Source organism: Dermochelys coriacea, chromosome 16 (assembly GCF_009764565.3).
Source record: "Dermochelys coriacea isolate rDerCor1 chromosome 16, rDerCor1.pri.v4, whole genome shotgun sequence".
NCBI classification, from domain to species: domain Eukaryota; kingdom Metazoa; phylum Chordata; order Testudines; family Dermochelyidae; genus Dermochelys; species Dermochelys coriacea.
The window spans coordinates 9,442,626-9,463,301 of NC_050083.1; the positions used below are offsets into that span (position 1 = coordinate 9,442,626).

A 20,676-nucleotide genomic window follows, 5' to 3' on the forward strand; every position below is an offset into this window, starting at 1 on the left:
TCAGGCGGTCATGTCTCCAGAAGTTCTCATGTGGCACCCGTCACTGTAATGGCTGAGCTATGCACCACAGCGTGTGGAGGGGACTTACTCAATTGACAACTACAGGAGATTAATTTGTGACTTAACTTGCTGCTTGAACCAGGATCACTTTAGGGGCCAGTCCAAAGCCTATTTCAGTCGATGGGAGGCTTTTCATTTATTTCAATAGGCTTTGGATCAGGGTGGAATTTTAGAGGCCCAGACTGGAGCTGTGCTTTCTGCACCTCTAGCCCTAATTGTAATTACTGAGCATTTGGAAATCTTAATTCATCCAGATCCATCCTCATCAGCAGCACATTTATGTACAGAGGCTGTTGCTGCAGAGACTAAGAGCCCTGGGTTTGAAGTTCCCCATGGGTGGAACAATCCTATTAAAAACTGGAGTCACTTTTTACACATCCTGATGAACTGTTGGAAGGTTCAGGGGTGAGGACCGGCCTAGCATTCCCTGGAGAACAGTAGTTAGCTGTAAACAACAGGCTGAACTTTTTCTAGAAACTTCCATCCTAAACAGTCCAAGCATTTTACCAACAATGAATGACTCCACACAGCAGCTGGATCACCACCCATTTTACAGATCGGGAAATAAGGAGGTCAGGGGATGCAGTGAATCAACAGCAGGGCTGGGAATAGAATCCAAGACTCAGATGGCGACTTCCAGGCCCCTCCGTTCCAACCACGAGGCAGTACTATGTCTCTGTATTAAATGATTGATTTATCCCTTGCCAACCTTTACCGAGCACCATTTAGGTCAAACACCCAAAGTGGCCCCAGGAAGAGTTTACAGCATCTATAATTCCAGCTGGAAGGAATTGGCCTTACAATACGTTCCTTTCCCGATAGGAATAGGTGGGGCACCAGAGGCGCTGCTGAAACAACTGGAGTGGGGCCCCTCTTACCTTTCCCTTCACCAAGGGATTGTCTTTGTCAGGAGGAAAGAAAAAAGGCTAACAGCAAGAGAGTGTTCCAGGCTGGAGAGTTTAGGGCATCATAACAACCTGGATCTCCCCCACATAAGCCCCTTGGGTACCCAGATGTTATCCCTACTCAGGAAATGGGAAAGAAGAGGCTGGGGAGACTATCCGCTAAAGCAGCATTTCCCAAACTTTTTTGGCCATGGGACACTTTTTAGCCTGGTATATATTTACGGGACACGTATAACTGAAACGTGCCAGAAAGGGGTAGATGCCAACATGCTTGCATGCCACGTTCTGTTTACGCCACGATATTCAATACAAAATCTATCAATAACTGGAAAAAGAGTTTTATGTTAAATTATAGTCATTCAAAAAGAGTTGTAACCTACGCTTCACATATGCCAAATTTAAAATAAAAAAAAAATAAAGACCCTTTTTAAAAATTACGATTCTTTCACGGAACACCTAGTCACATCGTGCGGAACACAGTTTGGGAAACACTGCGCTAAAGACGGGTTTCAGAGTAGCAGCCGTGTTAGTCTGTATTCGCAAAAAGAAAAGGAGTACTTGTGGCACCTTAGAGACTAACAAATTTATTTGAGCATAAGCTTTCGTGAGCTAAAGAAAGGTGTTGGCAAAATGTTGCTGGGATTCTATATAGCATGCAGCTCTCGGCCTCTCTCTCTCTTGCAGGGGGTGCTGTCTGACACCCTATCCAGCAAAGCGCATCATGCAAGTGCTTTACTGCAGTTGGATGGCAATGAGGAAAAATGATTGCTAGAAAAGGAGGAGTGTAGTCATGTTGCTACACCAGAGCACTGTAAGACAGGACTCCTGGGTTCAATTCTGAGTCTTGCTCTCAAATTGCTGGGCCACCTCGGGAAGTCACTGCCTTTCTCTCTGCCTCAGTTTTCCCAACTGTGACATGGCTAATAAAAGAAAAGGCGTACTTGTGGCACCTTAGAGACTAACAAATTTAGTCTCTAAAGTGCCACAAGTACTCCTTTTCTTTTTGCGGATACAGACTAGCACGGCTGCTACTCTGAAACATGGCTAATAAAAATAACACTTCCCCTCCTTCTAGGGAGCCAGCTCTCCCCTGCAGTGTTCTTCTACTCAGATTAGTGAGAGTTACATGTATCCAGCAATGGCCAGGGGAAATCAAACCTCAGGGCTGGCCTGAGAGTTAAATTAGTATTTGTCCTGGACATTACAATCGCCAGGTGAAAGCGGCTGTAGAGTTCAGAGAATCAGTATAAAAGCAACGGCGGAGGACTTGGGAGCACAAAGAAGCACTTGCTGGCTTAGAAACGGACCAAAGCCAATAACATCTCTGTTTGTGTTTATTTCTGTAGCTCCCTGGGTCTCTTGCACTGTCTCTTCCATTACAATCAGAGAGATAAGGTTAGAGAAAAAAACCTGTTTACTAGTATTAAGTTACTACACACTCAGAAGTGAAAATAACTTTCAAGCACACAGATGAAAAGGGTTAGTAAATCTGCAATGGGAAACTGGTGGGACCAGTAAGGGCCAATTCCCCACCAGCCTATCAACAGACCAGGCTGATAGGGTCCTTTCCCCCCCCTTTCCTGTTAACATTTCCTGGCAGAATCATCAATTTTTACGTTCCTGTCTGCAATACCTTACACAATGATCTAAGAATTCCACCTCCTCCTCGCTCCCCCTTCAACTTTCCTATCTTGCCTTCCTCCTCCAGCCGACCCCAATGGACCCATGCAAATAAGCTCAGAGACGGCTGGGGGTCTACAGATCAGATGCCAGGAGCTTTATAACAAAAATGCAAAGAATGTTATTTCATTCCTGACATCCTGAGGAAAGGTTGGGAAGAGGCTGGGCGTGGGGGGAATCTATAATGCTTGCTCTATTTCTGTTTACAGTGTGGGGTGTAGTCAGAAATGGGGGCGGGAGGGAGGGAAATTGTGCCTTTCCCAACAAAAGAGGAGAGAAAAGACCAGCTTTTCAGCTAGTGTAAATCATCAGGACCCCATTGAAAGCACTGAAATTACCCCAGTTTACACCACATGAGAACCTGCCCACATGTCCAAGTCGAGGACAGTCAGAGACAATCTCTGTCCTGAGCAGCTTACAGGCTAAAAGGAAAAGACAGACATAGGAAGCGCTTGTCTTAAGGTCACACAACAGACCTGGGGTCAGAACCCATGTTTCCTGAGCCAGCACTCTAGCCACTACACTACGCTGCCTCTCCTGTAGCATGCTGGCCTTGGCACACCATAGAGCTGCTGTGAAGTTGAGAGTGAAATATGAACTTCATTCAAGACCAGGTAATTTTGGAAAAGGGGTTTTGCTTTGAGCCCATCTCTCATGGGCAAGGGAAGGCTGCATAGGGAGGGACAGAAGGAGGCCACTTGTCACAAAACCCAGCTGTTGCTGTCTGGACAGGACAGTTCCGTCCACAAGTGGCAGGGTGATGAGCGGGGAGAGGAGACGGAAGTGGTCCGTCCTGTTGGTTGTTTGGGTAGGGAGAGAAGCACCTTGCTTTCTTTCACACCATTTCCATTTGTGAATCCTTTCCCAAAAGTGTGTGCATGATTTTAATGCTGGTGGAAGAAGCCAGGCTTGGAAGCTGCCTATGGGTACCACCATGATACGGACAGTCTGGGCAGTAGCAGCCCAACCTTCTACCTAGCCTGGGGGTATCACCTGTACTAGTGAAAGGAGGCCAGGCCTCATGGTCCATTCAGTCCTGGGCCCATCTGTAATGATCACCTTTCACAGGGGTCCATTAATGCCTGCTGCAGTAATGTTGTGGTAGGCAATGTGGACACCTGTCAACTGGGAGCTGGACTTAACCCCTACAAACTCATGTCACCTAGGCCTACATTTGGAGAGCCTGATTTTGCTGCAACTCTAATATCTTGAAAGAAGGAGGTTCTTGCAGTTCAAGCCCAGGTCTGGGACATATGAATCCTGGGCTCAATTCCTGGCTCTGCCAGAGACTCCCTGATGAACTTGGGCAAGTCCCCTCATCGTTCAGTGCCTCAGTTCCCCATCCGTAAAATGGGGATGACAATACTTCCTTCTTGAGTTGTCTATTTAAACTGCAAGTTCTTTGTGGCAGGGTCTGTCTCTTACTATGTGTTTGTACAGCACCTAGCACAATGGGGCCCTGGTGTCACTGTAATACAAATATTAAAAATAGGTAACAGGAATTGTCTATATGCGCAGCTCCTACTGACCTTCATGTATTTAGACTGTAAGCATTCTGGGGCAGGGGCTGTTTGCACAGCCTCTAGCAAAAGGAGACTCTGGATCCATGATTGTGGCTCCTAGGTCCTATGGTAACGTAATAAAATAAAAATAAAACTCAGGTATTAGCTAGCCAGGCTGTACAATCTATTGGAACTGCCCTGCTCTGAGATGACATTGCCAAGAATCCTATATTTGCATCTATGGTAGAGTGAAAGTAGAACTAATGGGCATTTTTAATGTTCAATGGGTGGGGGTGGGAATCACATGCACACACACCAACACTCAGTCTCTGCTTAGTTCTCCATGACATCTGTCTCCCTTTTGCTGCTCATGCTATCAGTCCTTGATGCCCTAATAAGTAAGCAAGCATGGTAATGCATGCAAGACAGAAGTATGGTACCATGAAGAAAATGGGGGCTATGTTTATTATTCCTTTATGAATATTTTTAGACCTCTATTACTATTATGATGTCTGCTACATGGATGCAAAGAGTTAACTTCATGCTGGGGAGTGGTGGGTGGGAGTGTTATTGGCAGGAAGGCAGACAATGGTTGTAGATAGCTCCATCAGGGATACTTAACAAACAGCACAGGTGTCTAGAGCTGCTGAAGGTGTCCTTGTTCAATGGAGGCACAACTGAGCCGTTTCTGTTTTACCCAAGTCCAAGGGGCAACAACTGGCCAAAGACTATGGACTTGCGAATGTCTCTGGTCTGCTGTAACAAACCCAGTGAGATTGGAGAATGGAGGAGGAAAACGGGTAAGGGCAGGAAGAGACAAAGGTGTTAGAAACTGCTGTTTAAAGAGACTCTCTCTAGCAAGGGAGGGCAGAGCAAAGCCAAAAGACAAGAGTGGTTGGGAGATGAGAGAGGGCAGAAGAATCATGACCTCCCTAGAAGACACCTAAGACCCTATCGGCTCTCAGTAAGGGTGAAGAACCTGAGGCAGGGTTTTGTGTGCAGGTGTTTATTTTTTCTCCATAGATCTGTCTATCTCTTGTGCTTTGTCTGCAGTTACGACTGCACTTGGAGCTAGAGGTGTGTTTCCCAGTTCGAACAGACATACTCCTGCTAGTGCGCATCAAGCTAGCCCTCCAAAATTAGTTCTGTAGCCATGGTAGCAGGGGCAGCAGCATGGGCTAGCTGCCCTGAGTATGTACCCACGGGGCTCAGGATGGTCTGTATTCAGGGCAGCTAGCCTGTGCCATTGCTGCCCAGGCTACCACAGCTACACTACTATTCATAGTGAGCTCCCTTGCTGAGAGCTAGTGCACGAGCCAGGAATCACACCCCTAGCTCCAGCTGCCTATATAGCCTATGAGTAACGTGGCGCTCTGAAGATGGCATGCATAAGCTACCAGGGAGACCTGGGAAGGCAGCACTGATCTTGGGGCACAGGGCAGTGGACCAGAGGGTCCTACTGGCCAGTGAAGGGTGCCAAACAGGGAGTATGTTTAAAAGGCCTGATATAGGGACAGTAGCTGGATGCTGCTCAGACCCAATAGGCTTAAAAGCACATGGGATCCAATGGAAGGATCCAGTTTTGCAGCCTGGTGACTGTCCAGATGCAGAAGCTTAGCCAGGGCTGAGTTTCAACCTGTTCCGCTACGTCTTCAGCTATGTCTACACTACGAGCTGGGGGTGAGTCCCGGCTTGTGTAGATGTACTTGGCAAGAACTAGCGCAAGTATAAGTAGTAGCATGGGCAGTGGTGGCCCAGCTTAGCCATGCTGAGCACAAACTTGCCTGAACCACATGAGTATGGACTTGGCACAGCTTGCCACTGCCGGCACTATCCTGGCGACACGGCGCTCTATACCTACACCAGCTCGTACCCAGTACGAATCAAACCCCTCGCTCGGAGGGTAGACATGGCCTTTGAGGATCTGCTGCTGCTGGCTACTGAGCTCACTCACATGTCTTTCTGATGTACGAACAATAACAATCCCTACCAACTAAAGAGCAACAGGCATTTGCCAGCATTAGCAGGCTCTTGTATGCATATAAATAGCCAGACATGCAGTCAAAAAGGCATATACACTTTGCACAGGCTAAGCCTAGCTGCACTGGAGACAGCTGCTGTGCCAGCTAGTGGATTAAGCTGGCTAGTAGGATTTGCTGGCTGTGGCTGCAGCCCCACGTAGTAGAGTTTATTGCTGTTCTGAGGTCTGATTGTAGTCACATGGCTATAATTCACTTCCATCCAAGGGAACTGACCTTTCTTCCGCAGCTCCCCATCAAGAGCTCGAAACACAACGAGCCATTTCCTCTGGCTTCCAAGTTCCTGTCTCCTTGAGGTGATGATGCACAGCGACCTCTCTCCCCATGACCCTTCTGACACATTTGCACACTCGGGATGGTGAGAGGCCTCAGGTCAGGTCAGCAACACACCAAGGTAGCCTATCTGGCAAGGCGAGGGGGAAAGCAAACTCAGCGGGAGGCTGGAGGCTCCTTTTCGGCAGAAGGACACGCTCCAAGGAAGAGGCTCTGGAGGGGTTCCTGATGACTTCCATATTGTTTCCAGTAAATTTTGTGCTGATTCTTGGCACAAACACCGGAAATGAATAGGCTAGGTCAGGAATGTAAATAAAGTGAAACATTGGGATTTAATCTAATCTATAATTATAGTATCTCTGGTGGAGGGAAAAGCGGCTGGTGCTGCTCCTGCTTTCGGAGAGCCGATCTATAGAAGAGCCAGAAGAGGTTTCATCTCCTTTTCCAAAATCTCCCTCTTTGGCCCCCAGCTAGTGGCTTCTCCCCAAGTGCTTTGAAATAAACAGGCTGGCTAGCAATCCCGCTCTCCAGCAGCTGATCAGGTACAGCACTTGGATGCGGACGGCTTTTACAGCTCAGTAAACTGGTGTCCTAAGTGCTCGGAGAGCAGCTAGGTAAGGAGATGAGACATGGGAGGTTGGTTGCAGGGGTAGGGAGGTTGCGGTGTGCAAAAGGAGATAATCCAACAAGTCCCATTTAGGAGAGGGGAATAAAGGAAGCTTGGGTTCTGGGGTTGGGTTATGGGTGATGGACTCTTTTACCTCTAGTCTGATTTTTGCCATTGGTCAGACGCAATGGACAGCCCTTCCCATTTAATGGCTACTGTGCAATGAGTTACGGGGTCTCAGCACTATCACAAAACCATCAGTACAATTGGCACTAATTACGCCCCTTGCTGGTTGTCGCAGGAGCAGCCAAGCACTGATCAGACATGGAGGTGGCTCCGCCAGACCAGGCTTGGAGGAGTGAGTGGGTTGCCTGAGTTCTGTTTTTCTATGGGGAGAGGAATTCTTGCTCATGGCACATTTTGTCAGCAGGATATTTAGTTCAACTCTCTCTCTCTTTTTTTTTTAAGGGACATACCCCAAATACTGTATTCTCCAAAAACACCCACAAGCAATTCCGCTGTGTATTTTTAAGTGGGCGTTCATGTGTTTTCAGTATGGATTTGTGTGTACATGCATGCATCTGTGTGTGCATGTTTGTATGCAAGTATCTGTGTGTGTGCGCACTTGCATGTGTATGTGTTTACAGGCCGGCACGTGTGTATTATATCTGCTTGTGCTGTAGGATTGGTGTTACAACCCTAATGTTTTACAGGCAGAACAGCCCAAGCTGGAAGGCAACTTGTTCTCATCAAACTGAAAATGAAGAAAGACGTAAAAATTAGTTCTGCTTTTGTTAGTTTATTTTCAATTACAGTTTCAATTACAGAAACCTCAAAAACAGAAAAATCAATTAGCTTGTTTGTTCAAAAACTTTGTTTTTCTTAAAAAACTGAATCTTGGCTTTGATCTAAGGACAGAAATGCACTGAGCGATTGGTCAATAGTGTTGCTTAATTGCTTTAGGTGATTCAAAACGAAAAGCCAAATGGACAGCATGTCAGATCCACATTTACGGATTTGATCAGCCTTGCGTGATCGCACAGGCCTGTCGCTCTCTTTAGATGATGCCCTCCAGCTGTCCAGAGGGCAAAAGGGTTTGCCTTTTAAAAGCACTGATGCAGCACAGTGCACGTGCATTCACCGGACAGCCTGAAAGAAATCTCAGCTCTCGACCGAATTGCTGCAAACTGGATTTTGCCCATTTTAGAGTCTTCCAAGAAAGAGATTTTTCCACAAAAATAAAAAAAAGTGAAACAAGGAGAAGAAACAATTTAAAACCCAACCTTGTACCCAGGGTTTTGTTTTAATTATGTCTGCGTGGGTTCAGAATGGAGCATTAGCCTCGCAGGTCACTGCCCTGACTTTCTGCGTTTTGTGTCACAACTGTATGGGTGTTTGCAGAGAACAGTCCTTAGGATTACACTACGTGTGTGTGTGGGGGGGGGACGGGGGTGTGCATGTGCATGCACGCACACACTGCACGTGAACATGTATGTTTACAGACAGGTGTGTGCGCATACTGACGTGTGCATGTACCCATGTGTGAATGTGTATGTTTAGATGTATATACACATCAGCCCCTATATACGTGTGTATGGACCAGTGTGTGTGCATAGATGCTAACATCTGTGTGTACGTGCTGGTGTGCACGTAGCATTCTGGGATCCCCAGGGAAATGGCTGCCAAACCCCACAGATCCTTAGTCAGATGCATGGAGCTCTCTGTGTGCCTCCCAAATCCCACCTATACTCCCAGAACATCTGCTAGCTCTCCCAGTTCCAACTTGCCTTTAAAAGGCATGAAGAGAGGAGATAGAGAGCTGGACCCAAAGCCCATGTTGTCAGTGGAAAGACTCCCAGTGACTGCAACGGGAGGTGGCTCAGGCTTTTAGTACAGAAGGCTGCTGCATCATTGTATACATCAAGCTGTCACGGAGGTTTGGCCCACTTCCCCGAAGGCAGACTGCACAGAGCAGCAGCTTCCCAAATCCACCCAGCCACACACTCCCTAATGCACACATGTTCTATTTGAGAGTAGCTAGCAGGGATGCTGGTGGCTGCTCACTAATTGAGGACCACCTCTCCCCACCTCCATTGCTATGGGGTTCAGTGCTGTGCAGCAGAGGAGCCTTTGGCCCAAGGAGTGGACAACACTTTGTCTACATGCCTTTGGACAAATGGTAAAGCTTTGCACCTGTGACCTGAGAGTCCCCAAGCCCTTTACAAACACTGGTGAATTAAGCCACACAGCTCTCTGGGAGGCAGGCAAGGATCATGCCCCTATTTTGCAAATGGGGAAACTGAGTCATAGAGGTGCCTTGGCAAGTCATACAGGGAGTCTTTGACAGAGCTGGACCCAGTACCCAGTTCTCCTGACTCCCAGCCCAACGCTTTAACCTCAAGACTAGCTTCCCCAGAGACTGGAAAGCCAATAGAATTGCTCATTGCCCAAGGACCAAGCTGCCAATAGCTCGCAAGCGACGGGATTTTACTGGAGGCAAATCATTAGCCAGTTCCGTTCCAGACTCTTCCTGGCATCTGCTCATTCCAAGTGATATTAATAATTATATTACATACCTATATATATTTTAACAAGGAAACATTTAGAGTTAGTCAATGGCAAGCACCAGTTGGAGCCTGCTCCCACATGCGGCACAGCACCAGAGTTGTGCAATAAAAGCTCTTCTCTCTTTGGAGGTTGTCAACGTACTTAATGGGGTGGGGAAGAGAGGGCAGAGCGGGAGGTGAAGGGAAAGTATTAATCAAGATCTTAAAAAGTTCTCGTTGACAGTCCATTTGCCAGCTCTCAATTTAACTGCCTTTGTGGTCCCATAAAAAGTTTCATTACTCACTACAAAATGTGTTTTAATTATTACAGCCGTTCTGACGTTAAGGCCTGGGTGTTTCTCTCTCTCAACTCTTTTTCTGTCTCTCTCTCTTTTTTTTTTACATTTGCTCTCCTAAGTTGCCCCGTCCTCTGTACGCCAACTGAGCCACGTGGGGGATGCAGTGCATGGAAAGCACAGACATGAAGAAGGGTGGTCTTGCAGGTAAAGCACAGGCATGGGAATTGGGCCTATGTGACCTTGGACAGGTCACTGTGTCCTTCAGCGCTTCAGTCCCCCCTCCATAAAAATGGGGACAATGACACTTCCGTTGTCTACTTGGAGTGGAAACTCTTCAAGGCAGAGTGTGTCCCTCATGGCGTGTTTGCATAGTGTCTAACACACTGAGGACTCTAAGCCATTCTGTAACATTCATAGTACTGCCTCTGATTGCCCTGCCTGCTAAGCAGGGAAATGGAGAGGGGAGAATCTGGCAAGGACTCAAACCCATCTGCTGCCTCTGAGGAACTCCCTTTAGGATCAGATTCCAATCTCCCTGATGCTGGCTCAATTCATCAGAGTGAGGCAGACCATATCCCATCATGCACATGATATCGGAGAGCTGTGATTACCTCAGTGGGGTCTCTTTTATCCCACTTATTCATGGAACCGAACCAAACTCCCAGATCCAAACAGCCTCAGTCTCTCCAATGCTGGACAACTGGATCTCAGTTTCATGATCTGAGCCTGTCTCGGCTTCTAACGCACAGTCAAGACGCGCACCAAACAAACCTGTTTGTACAACCCCAATCACAACGGAGCCCTGTCTTGGTACAGCCCTCCAGGCACAACTGCAATCAAAATGTTAAAAAATAACTGCATTATATGCTATCTCTCAACCCTCCTCCCCATCCCATCCTACAGCCATCACTTTCTTACTTGTACAGGCCATCTGGTTCCAGGCACTTGAAAATGACCGAATAAAGGCCGGTTTCTGGGACCTCTCCATGGCTCCTGCCAGCTGCCACGCAGGAAGTTCCGAGTCCAGAGAGCAAATCATCAGCAAAGCTCAAGGATTCTCCTGAAGACCAAAGAGAAGAAGGGCAAGATTAATAAAGCTAAGCAACCCCATGCTCAATCTCCAGCCCTGGCATTCATTGTTTCCTGAGCCGTTACCTAAAGGATGCAAAGTAACTCATATACAGCGCAGGCCTGCAGGTAATCAGAAAGGAAGAAGCTGCATCAAGGGCTCCTATAGGGTATAATGCCCATACACAAAGCAGGGCCACCAGCAGTATACAAGCCCATTGCAGGGCCCATACACTGCAAGGCAAATCCAGACCAAGTTGACTCACAGCTTGGACTGGCAATATGAGCACTCATAGAGCATATAGGCAACACACAGATTTACTCCAGGGATGACCCTGCAAATGTTGACCCCTGAACCTACATCCTCTAATGGGGCAATGCAACCTTCTTTGGAAGAAAATGGACTTAGTGCTTTGGTTGGTCTTTTCCACCTCAAAAATCTCTGCTTTCCGATTCTGTTTTTAAAGAGTTGCAGCCGGGTTAGTCTGTATTCGCAAAAAGAAAAGGAGGACTTGTGGCACCTTAGAGACTAACACATTTATTTGAGCGTAAGCTTTCGTGAACTTCCGATGAAGTGAGCTGTAGCTCACGAAAGCTTATGCTCAAATAAATTTGTTAGTCTCTAAGGTGCCACAAGTCCTCCTTTTCTGTTTTTAAAGTGATACTACCACTTTTTCAAAAAAGCACCTGTCACAGTCAAGCAGGTTTCTTTACCTTGGCTACTACTAACACCTTAGATGACCAGCATTGAAGGACATTTTAGAAATGCAATGTCCTTGTCATGGTTATGCTCTTTATTTGTTGCGTTTTCTCTCAGGCTGGCTGGACAACAAAAAGCAATGACTTCCTATTCACAGACCGTTTCCCCGTCAGGTTCTAAACGCTGCAGCCCTTGCAGTTCAGACACTGCAGGGAGATGATTGCTTCTTTTAAAGCCATCGTTTTTATTATAATTTAAAATAATAATAAATAATAATAATGCAGGAACATTTTTGTAAGTCTTAGGTTTTATACAAGCTTATTTTTACTACTACAGCACTCAGTTTTTACAACATGACCCAATTTAAGTTGACAGCGTCCCTTTAATTACACTTCTAGGACCTGACTCCTCACTGCTTTCCCTTATGTACCATTATTTATACCAGCATATATTTTGGTATCTTGGATTTTGCTGCATTTTGTACACACTTTGCACTGGTGTAACTGACAACTCACAGGCAAAGCAGTGGAAAATCAGACCCAATGGGTCTGATGTTGACCTCATTGCTATTGATGTATACCGGGAGTAATTCCATTGAAATTAGTTGAGTTACACTGGTGTGAGTGAGCTCAGAATCAGACCCTTCATTTCCGCTTGTGCCAGGGCACCTTGTATGGAAGTGCCAAGGTTTTATGGCTCATATGAGAGGAGAATTCTGTTCTCACCATATTTCTTTCTTTGCATTTTTAACTGAAAGTAAATCTGATTGAGGACCACAGAAATGGAACATAAATTTTAAACTCTTGGTATGAAATGTGAAAAGCAACACATTGGTGTAATCAACACAGAATGCATAATTCCCGCAGGCTGATTACCCAGCTAGCACACAAAAAAATTGTGTCGTGTCACAAATTACACAGTTCAATAACAAATGTCCCCCTTGACTGGAGAGAAGAGCAGCAATAAATTCCTTTCTTTCCTAAAGAAATCCATCTCTTAATTATTCATCTTAATGCACCACTCAGGCCCAGGCTCTTGGTATGATTTGCTGTTTCCAAACAATTTTTCAGGCAGATCCATTACAGTTCTCCATATTTTAACATTGTTATTAGAGATGGACCTGAACCAAATTTTGAGGAAGTTTGATTGAGAAGAAGGTTTTGGGTAAAGCACAGGAGTGGGACTCAGAAGTTCTGGGTTCAATTGCTGGCTCTGCCATGGACTTCCGGTGTGACCGTGGGCAAGTCACTTAAACTTTCTGGGTTTCTGGGCAGATTTGAAAACAAAAAAACAAACCCAGCTTTTAATTGATTGGCTCTTGGTTCCAACCTTAACTTCCTGCCCTTTTCACACAATACATAACCAGACTGTAGAATTCATTGCCATAGGATGGTATTAAGACTAAGAATTTACCAAGATTCAAAAAGGAGTTAACCATTTATGTGGATAACAAGAAAATCTAGAGAAAGAATAGTTAATGCTATGAAATTTTGGGAAGGATATTAAACTGCATCCTTCAGGGCTTAAATCAATCTTAACTATTAGAGATCAGGAAGAGACTTAATGTGGGGGCAGATTAGTCCACATCTGTCTTCTGTGGGGTTCTTTTGACTTCCTCTGAAGCATCTGGCATGAGGTGATGCCAAAGGCAGGATACAGGAGTAGAAGGACCACAGGTCTGGTCCTGTCTGGCAATTCCTATGTTATTGCTCATGATCTTGGTGCCCACCTCATTCAATTGTGGTTTCATTACTGCTTAACTTCTTTGAAACCAGATGCCTTGTACCTCTGAACAGACACAATGCACCCGAGCGTATAGGCATGGTTACCATTATAGTTCAGATACAAACTGACCTTCCACCATTACAGCTTTGTTGTCTGGAATTGCTGTTGATGTCTTGAAGGTTCCTGTTCTGAATACAGGGTCACAGGTTACTTGCGGATAACCAGAAGATGTTTGGGGTTGAGGTGACACAGCACATTATAGTGAGTTTAGTGCAAATGTTTGGGCACAAGAGAGATTATCACTGCTTGCTGCACAGCCAACACTCTCCTGACTTAAAACAATAGTCACTCATTATCTGGTTCAATGTTATTTTGCACTTGCAGAGTTTTAGGGAAACACAGCTATGTCTAGCTGGGGATTTATCAAAGCACCTACATTCGAAATGAGAGTTAACAAATGCACGTGATGGGCAGAGCATACAAGTACTTTTGTAATCCAAAGGCTGGTGGGCTCTTTCACCAGCAAGGGAAGGGAAGCAAACTCCATGCCCGAGTCCTTTGTAAGGGCCTTTGAACAACGGGCACAAACATAACAAACCTTCATAGCACATGAACATGAAAAACGTCCTCAAGTTGGCAGATAAATAGTTGCATAAGAACTGTGCTGATCAGAAGCCAGGATGCTCTGGGAAAAGGACCTTAGATAAAAGTCTTGCGTATTTCATAGCTACAGAATTTGCCATGGAATATCCCTTTGCTGCAGAATCGTGCTTCGGAACCTCTGCTTTCATATAAAATAAAATGTTTTTCTAGTGTAACTTGCCGGCAAGCATGTGCAGGCCTCATCTCTGGCAATCTACCAAAGAGTAATAATTAGCAGCATTGCCTATAGAGCTTTAGCTCAAGCTATAGCAATTTACCGTTATAGCTCTGGAGGACCCTAGTTCAATCCTCGCTATAACATCCATCACACCCGTGCTTACAAAAATAACCTTGACCAAATATAAATTGATGGAGTGATGTCTGCAGAAAGCCTAGAACAATAACTCTGAGAGGTGTGATCTGATGTGACCTGCTCTGTAGACTCTACAATTTTATAGCCTATGGCTTGTTTCCAAGATGCTGCAGAATTTAGCCATGTGGCGGAAGTCACCATTTTGCTGGAACCAGACATCTGACATTTTGTTTTCTGTCTGCTGGGACTCATCCCTTGCATCTCATTCTCTCCAGCTTTGGCCACCATGGCTAGTTATCTAGATCCCAGTGAATTCGTCCTGCACTGTTCCACGGAGCCAGGCAGCAGGAGGTTGGGCAAGAAGGGGAGTGAGACAGAAGCGTAGTTGGTCTGGAGAAATGATAAGCTAAGCTCAAGAGAGCTGGCACATGAGCGGCTAAGGCTAGCTGCAAGCTCCCTGCTTCCATGGGGCACATGCAGAGGCCCAACCTGCAGGGACAACGTTGTGGGACCGAGACCCAGCATGTGGAGCAAGGCCACCTGGAAAGCAAAAACCCCATCCACAGAAATAACCATTCTGCAAATAATCATTGACCAAGTTTATCGCACTGACCCATAGCTGTGTGTTTGCATTGGGATGGGGGTGGGGTAGGAATGAAAGATGTTTACAGGTAGTATAATAGGCAGGGCAGGTAGGCTCACCTATTACTAAGGTTGCTTGACACTTCCCATTTTAAGACCGTTTTCAGTTTGCTTATAACTTTGCCAGAGTTTAACCATTTGGGCTGAAAATGTCCACACTGAATGTCTGCTTCAGGCTGAATGATTTTGGAATATTTCAGCCGCAGTGGTTCAGCAAGTTCAGAGAATGAGGCTAGGGAGAAAATATGTTGTTTTACATATTAAAAATATTTGGAAACCTTTCTTTGAAATGCTCACTTGCTTTGGAGCAGGGACTTGCAACTTGGCAGGGGGCTTCTCTAGAGGGGAAGATAGCGTGTAGCAAGCTGGGGTGTACCTCTACAGTTCTCCAGTGCACTACACACTAACTGTCCAGGTGGAGCCTGCCACTGCGCATTCAAGTTTCTAGTGCGCTTTGACCTACTGCTGTGTGAAACAGAATGTGCCTTTTGCAGTCCCTATAATAATCTGCCCACATTTGGCCAAGTGATAAGCCTTTGAAACACTGCAGTGTGAACTTCCCCTCTAGAACTGGGCAGGTAAATTCCTGGAGGATTTCATCTGCCCTGGGTACACTCCAGCCTAAAACTGAGCAGAACTCTCCCTTCAACAGCCGCTGTGGGCTAGTGCCAGATGTGTCAGGGCTAGGGCCAGCCACTTGAACTGAGAGCAGGGAGCCTAGCACTCCTGTGCTCTCAACAACCGCCCCCCCCAGCCCCTCCCACACACACATTGGGGCTGTCAGCTTGGAGGCTAGAAGCATTTATGTGTAGGTAGTAACCAGGAAGCCAATGCCTATGGTTCACAAGTGCAGCAGGTGTGGGGCAGGTATGGCCTCAGGTGTAACACAGCTCAAGGGAAAATTGGCTATCCCATAGGCAACCTAAAGATCAACCTATCCACCAATTTTCAGCTTAAAGGCACAGCTGCCTTTTGAACTCTCCCACAATTAAAAAACAAAACATGATTTTTTTTTAACGTGTGGGGCGGGGGGAAGTTTCTTTATTCACCCTCTCATAAACCAAGAGCAGCTGAAAGGAATTTCTCAAACTTTCCGTAATATCCTCACAAACCAGAGTTCAAGTGTAGGGGAAAAAATGAACACAAAAATAGCCCCCCAAAATAGAAGTTTAGGAAAGTTATGAGCCTCTGAAAGCAGCACATTTGGGTCAGATTTTCAAACGTGGCTAGTGATTTTGAATGCCTCCATTTTTGGGTGCTTCCAACTTGAATCCCCAGAAACACGAGGTCTCTTTAAGATGTCTCAAGTTGGAAGCATGCAGAATCATTAGTCATTTTTTAAAATCTTGGCAATCACAGTGTCTTTAATATACTCATTCACGCAAGGGCCACAGCCATTAGATATGGAAAATATCATCTCCCTCCAACAGCAGAATACAGTCACCCCCCGAAGAACAAATTAGACCTTAATCTGATGCCACAATTGATGTTCCTCACCAAGACTTTGCATACAGACAAAGCAGAAAATCAATGCTTTAAAAAGAGGTGGACTTTCCTGACCAAGAACCATAACCTATGAGGTGCTGAGCACCCACAAACGCCATTGAAGTCTGGGAGGAGCTCAGCAGCCAGGAGGCCTGGATGAACATGGAGTCCAAATTCCTCTGTTGACTTGAGAGATGGCATTCCTTCCATATCACAGTTAGCCTCCAATAGTGGAACAATACAGGAAGCTTGGGGCTGAAATAATGTGAATACTGAATTGCCCTCCCACATCTAATCCAGTTGGTTAATAACACCAGTTGATGTCACAAATTACATGCCCTATCCCTCTCCTACCTCTGTGCTACCAGGGAATGGCCTCTCAATAAACATCCAGTTCCCTGGGGTGATTTTTGCACGATGGCTCGTGCACGAGCCCACTCTGCCTTGCAGTACATTTCAAAGTGCCTTTACAGGATCCCTTATTATTGCATCCACTGCTAGTCAGAACTATGTGAAACTTGGTCATTCAAACTGGATTAGGATTTGACAAACCTATTTAGGTTCTGTTCATAGCCCGCCCTCTATGACCCCCAGGTGTCAGTTTTAACCAACTCGTAAAACTCAAAGCAAAATAGATGGCGTGTGTAGGAGTGTGTTACAGGGAATTCAGCTCAGGTTTGTGAGCCTCCACAAGCCTTTCTTACTCCCTGGACCAAGATCTGTGGTGGTAACAAAAGGTTCCCCAGGAGCTTTGTTCTTAGAACTTGCTAGGACAAGGTTCCTCATTAGAACCTCCTCTCTCAAGAATGGCTTGTGAACGCAGCATCAAAGCACCAGGTCAGCAATAACTTACCCGCCCAGCCACCCTGAGATTACGGGCTCTGTTTTGTGCAAGAGGGAAGGCTGGATAGGCCACCAGAGTTATCTTTCTGAAAGTGCCCCAGGCTCTCTAACACCCACTTGGCCAGTCCTTAGAGGGGAACTCAGTTTAATGCCTCATCCGAAGGCCATCACCCCACCCTGTACCAGACTCAGCATCCCGTTCAGAGACTCGAACCCTAGGTCTCTCGGCCTAGCAGCGAGCCGGCTCTGAGTCAGACGTCCTGGTATGAACTATAATCAGCACCAATGGCCTAATTCTCCTGTCACTGACAGCTGCGTAAATCACAAGGAGATTCACTCACGTCAATGGGACTTCCTTGGCTGTGCAGAACCAAACGAAGAGAGAGGTGAATCAACCCATGAGACTCCTTGGGGGGGAAGAATGTGGAAGCCTTTTTGCCATAGGGAACGCCTGCCCGTTTAACCAGATTGCCCTCCGTGCTCAGAAACCACGTCATGGAGAGAACGGCAGCACGTAAAGCATGGGGAGAGGATGACTCAGCCCGGCTCCTTTGCGGATGCACAAAGGTTCAGCCCCGGGCACTGTGGTTCTTCTTTCTGGCACAGACAGGCCCGATGTGGCGTGGCAGCAAAGGAGGGAGATGAACAAGAGGGAGTGGAGACTCTATAAGAACTGTCTGCTGCAATTCCTAGAAAGAAAAGGAGGAGGAGAACTCTCATCTGTCCATTTGTCACTCAGGCCTGACAGCTTGTTTATTGGCCTAGACTAAACCCACGCCTATGATCTTCCCAGTCACCCTCTGAGTGTGGTTTTCTTTTTCTCTTTCTTTCTTACTTTTTCTTTCAACCTGTTTTTAATTTATTCTTGTGCTATCACGGACTGTGACCTCAACTCAAATCTGGTGCTCGGGGTGTGGAGGGAGGGGGGAAGACAAGGGGGGAAAAAGTCCTTAAAAATCATCTTTAATTTGGTTTGGTTCATTTTGAAGCTTCAGCAGAAGGAAGATTAACCTTTTCTGCCTAACTTAATGAAAACAAGGGGAAATCGGTATGGATAAATAAATAGCCATGTGGGCATGGCGCAGAGGCTCTCACGTTACAGCCCCAGTGGAGCTGTAATGGGGAACAGGCACAGGCCTGCAGAGCAGCTCCTAGTTTCCTGTCCGTTTTCAAGGAAAGAACAACAGAATAGAATGTCAGAAGCCCAAACGGGCACCAATGACAGTGTCCAGAGGTGGCAGGTGGGGCCCTGCTGGGATGTCCGTCCCCGGCAGTGCCCTCTGGAGCAGTGCAGGGGGGAAGGGAGGCCGCGCCTGCATTGCTCCTTCCTAGTTTTGTTTTCTGATTGCAAGAAACACCTGATGCAGCGAGGCCTCTAAATGCATCGCTTTTTTCTGGGTTCTCCTTGCACCCTCCCTTCCGGCCAGGGTCCGTCCTCAAGGCGCTGGGGCAAAGAGAGGAGGGCAAGTTTGGGAGCATGAGATTTGCTCTGCTCTGTTTGGAGCGAGAGATGCCGAGCTCAGGCCAAGGGTTGATCTTCGGGAGACAGCCTGCACCTCAGTTCAATGGGCTTTCAGATCAGACCCCCCCACATGTGAGGGGAGGTATCTCTCGAAGAGGCTCGGCTAGATCCGCAGCTGGGGTAAATCAATGTGCTGATACTACAGTCACTGGAACTACTCTGATGTATAGGGTCCAACCCATTGATCATGCCAATCAAACTGGGTCCTCACTCCTGGAGACTGGAGGTCAGATCCCTCCTTCCACCTCACCTCTCTTGCCATAGTGCACAAAGGGAATTCACAAAAAATGATTAGCTCTTCTTTATATTCAAACGACGCCCACAATGTGCTAGTTCCTGCTGCCAAACACAGGAAGACTGGGCCTCTCTCCCGAAGAGCCTGTAGTCTATGAAAAGGTCCTTATGTCCTGGAATATCTCCAAGTGCTTTGCACACTATATAGGGGAATCACCTTACCTATACCTGTGATGAAGCCACTTCTAGAGTGGAACATGGAAGCTAATTAAGACTATGACTTTGGACAAGTCACTTAATCTTTCTATGCCTCAGTTCCCCAGTACTTCCTTTCTCCCATTCCTTGTCTTGTCTAGTTAGACCATAAGCCCTTTGGGGGAGGGACTGTCTCTTACTGTGTGGGTATTATTATATTAATTATTATTTCTATTTCTGTAGCACCTAGGAGCTGCAGACAGAGAGAAAGATCCCAGTGCAAGAGGTGCTGTACAAACACAGAACAATACAGAGCCTATGTGCCTCTGTTACACCAATACATGAATAATAACAAAAGGCTCCATCTTTTATCCAGTCCCTTGAGTCTTCCAGTCCCTCAAGCGACGGCAGCTGGCATTTGTGCATGGCTAAAATGACACAAACAGCATTTCCCAATGTGTCTAGAGTCATAAAACCCCCGAGGATGGCTCTGTTAGAGCCTTCTGAGTCTCAGAGTCAGTGGATGCCGACCCCACACCAGATTGCAGGGTGCACTGCTTTCTCAGCTGAAGGAAATGGTTTTATTTTGAAGGTGCTGCAATGCTCAGCACATACTGCCCCTCATCAGAAACACAGGGTGCATGGCTAATTTCTCAGATGAATCCCTTTGATTTAAATGGTACACTTCCAAAGGCTTGTATCTGTCTGTCTTAGGATTCCCAGCAGCACCCAGCACCATCGTATCTATGCCTTCTGGACAGTCCGCTCTTCAGAGCGGAACCTGATAGCTGCAGCAAAGACCTTCTGGAAAACAGCCCTCCGTTGGACGTGATCCAGCCCACCCTGCAGCCAGTGTTACTATCCCTGTCCTCCAAGAAACCAGCATCCAGACAAAATGTGCACCCAGCCCACTTGGCCTGTGCAAACTGCAAAAGACACCATCCACCATGTGGGGTGGGGTGAGATGGGAGATAATGCATTTAGCCCTGTCACTAATGCCTCTCCAGGCTCACCCATGGCATGCAGAGGCTGTCAGAGCTGGTTCTTCTGATCACTTGGCTCAGATCCTCAAAAAGATATTTAGGCACCTAATTCCCATTGATTTCAACAGGAGTTGGGTACCTCAATACTTTTGAGGATCTGGGCCCTAGCTTTCATTACGGGTTGGCTGGGATTTCCAAATAGGTTGTTCTTTAAGGCTCAGTCACAGAATCATAGAAGATTAAGAGTTGGAAGAGACCTCAGGAGGTCATCTAGTCCAACCCCCTGCAAAGCAGGACTAACCCTAACTAAATCATTCCAGCCAGGGCTTTTTCAAGCTCGGCCTTAAAAACTTCTATGGATGGAGATTCCACCACCTTCCTAGGTAACCCACTCCAGTGCTTCACCACCCTCC

At 46.5% G+C, this 20,676-nt stretch overlaps 1 protein-coding gene across 2 annotated transcripts in view; it reads right to left on the reverse strand.

The window, feature by feature from the left end:
* ASTN2 (astrotactin 2) overlaps window positions 1-20,676 on the reverse strand; it is a 628,164-nt gene that overhangs the window by 46,161 nt on the left and 561,327 nt on the right. For both annotated transcript variants that reach the window (XM_038374351.2, XM_043498583.1), the window contains one exon: window positions 10,830-10,971. In XM_038374351.2, the coding sequence (XP_038230279.1) occupies window positions 10,830-10,971 (142 nt within the window). The remainder of the gene's footprint in view (window positions 1-10,829; window positions 10,972-20,676) is intronic.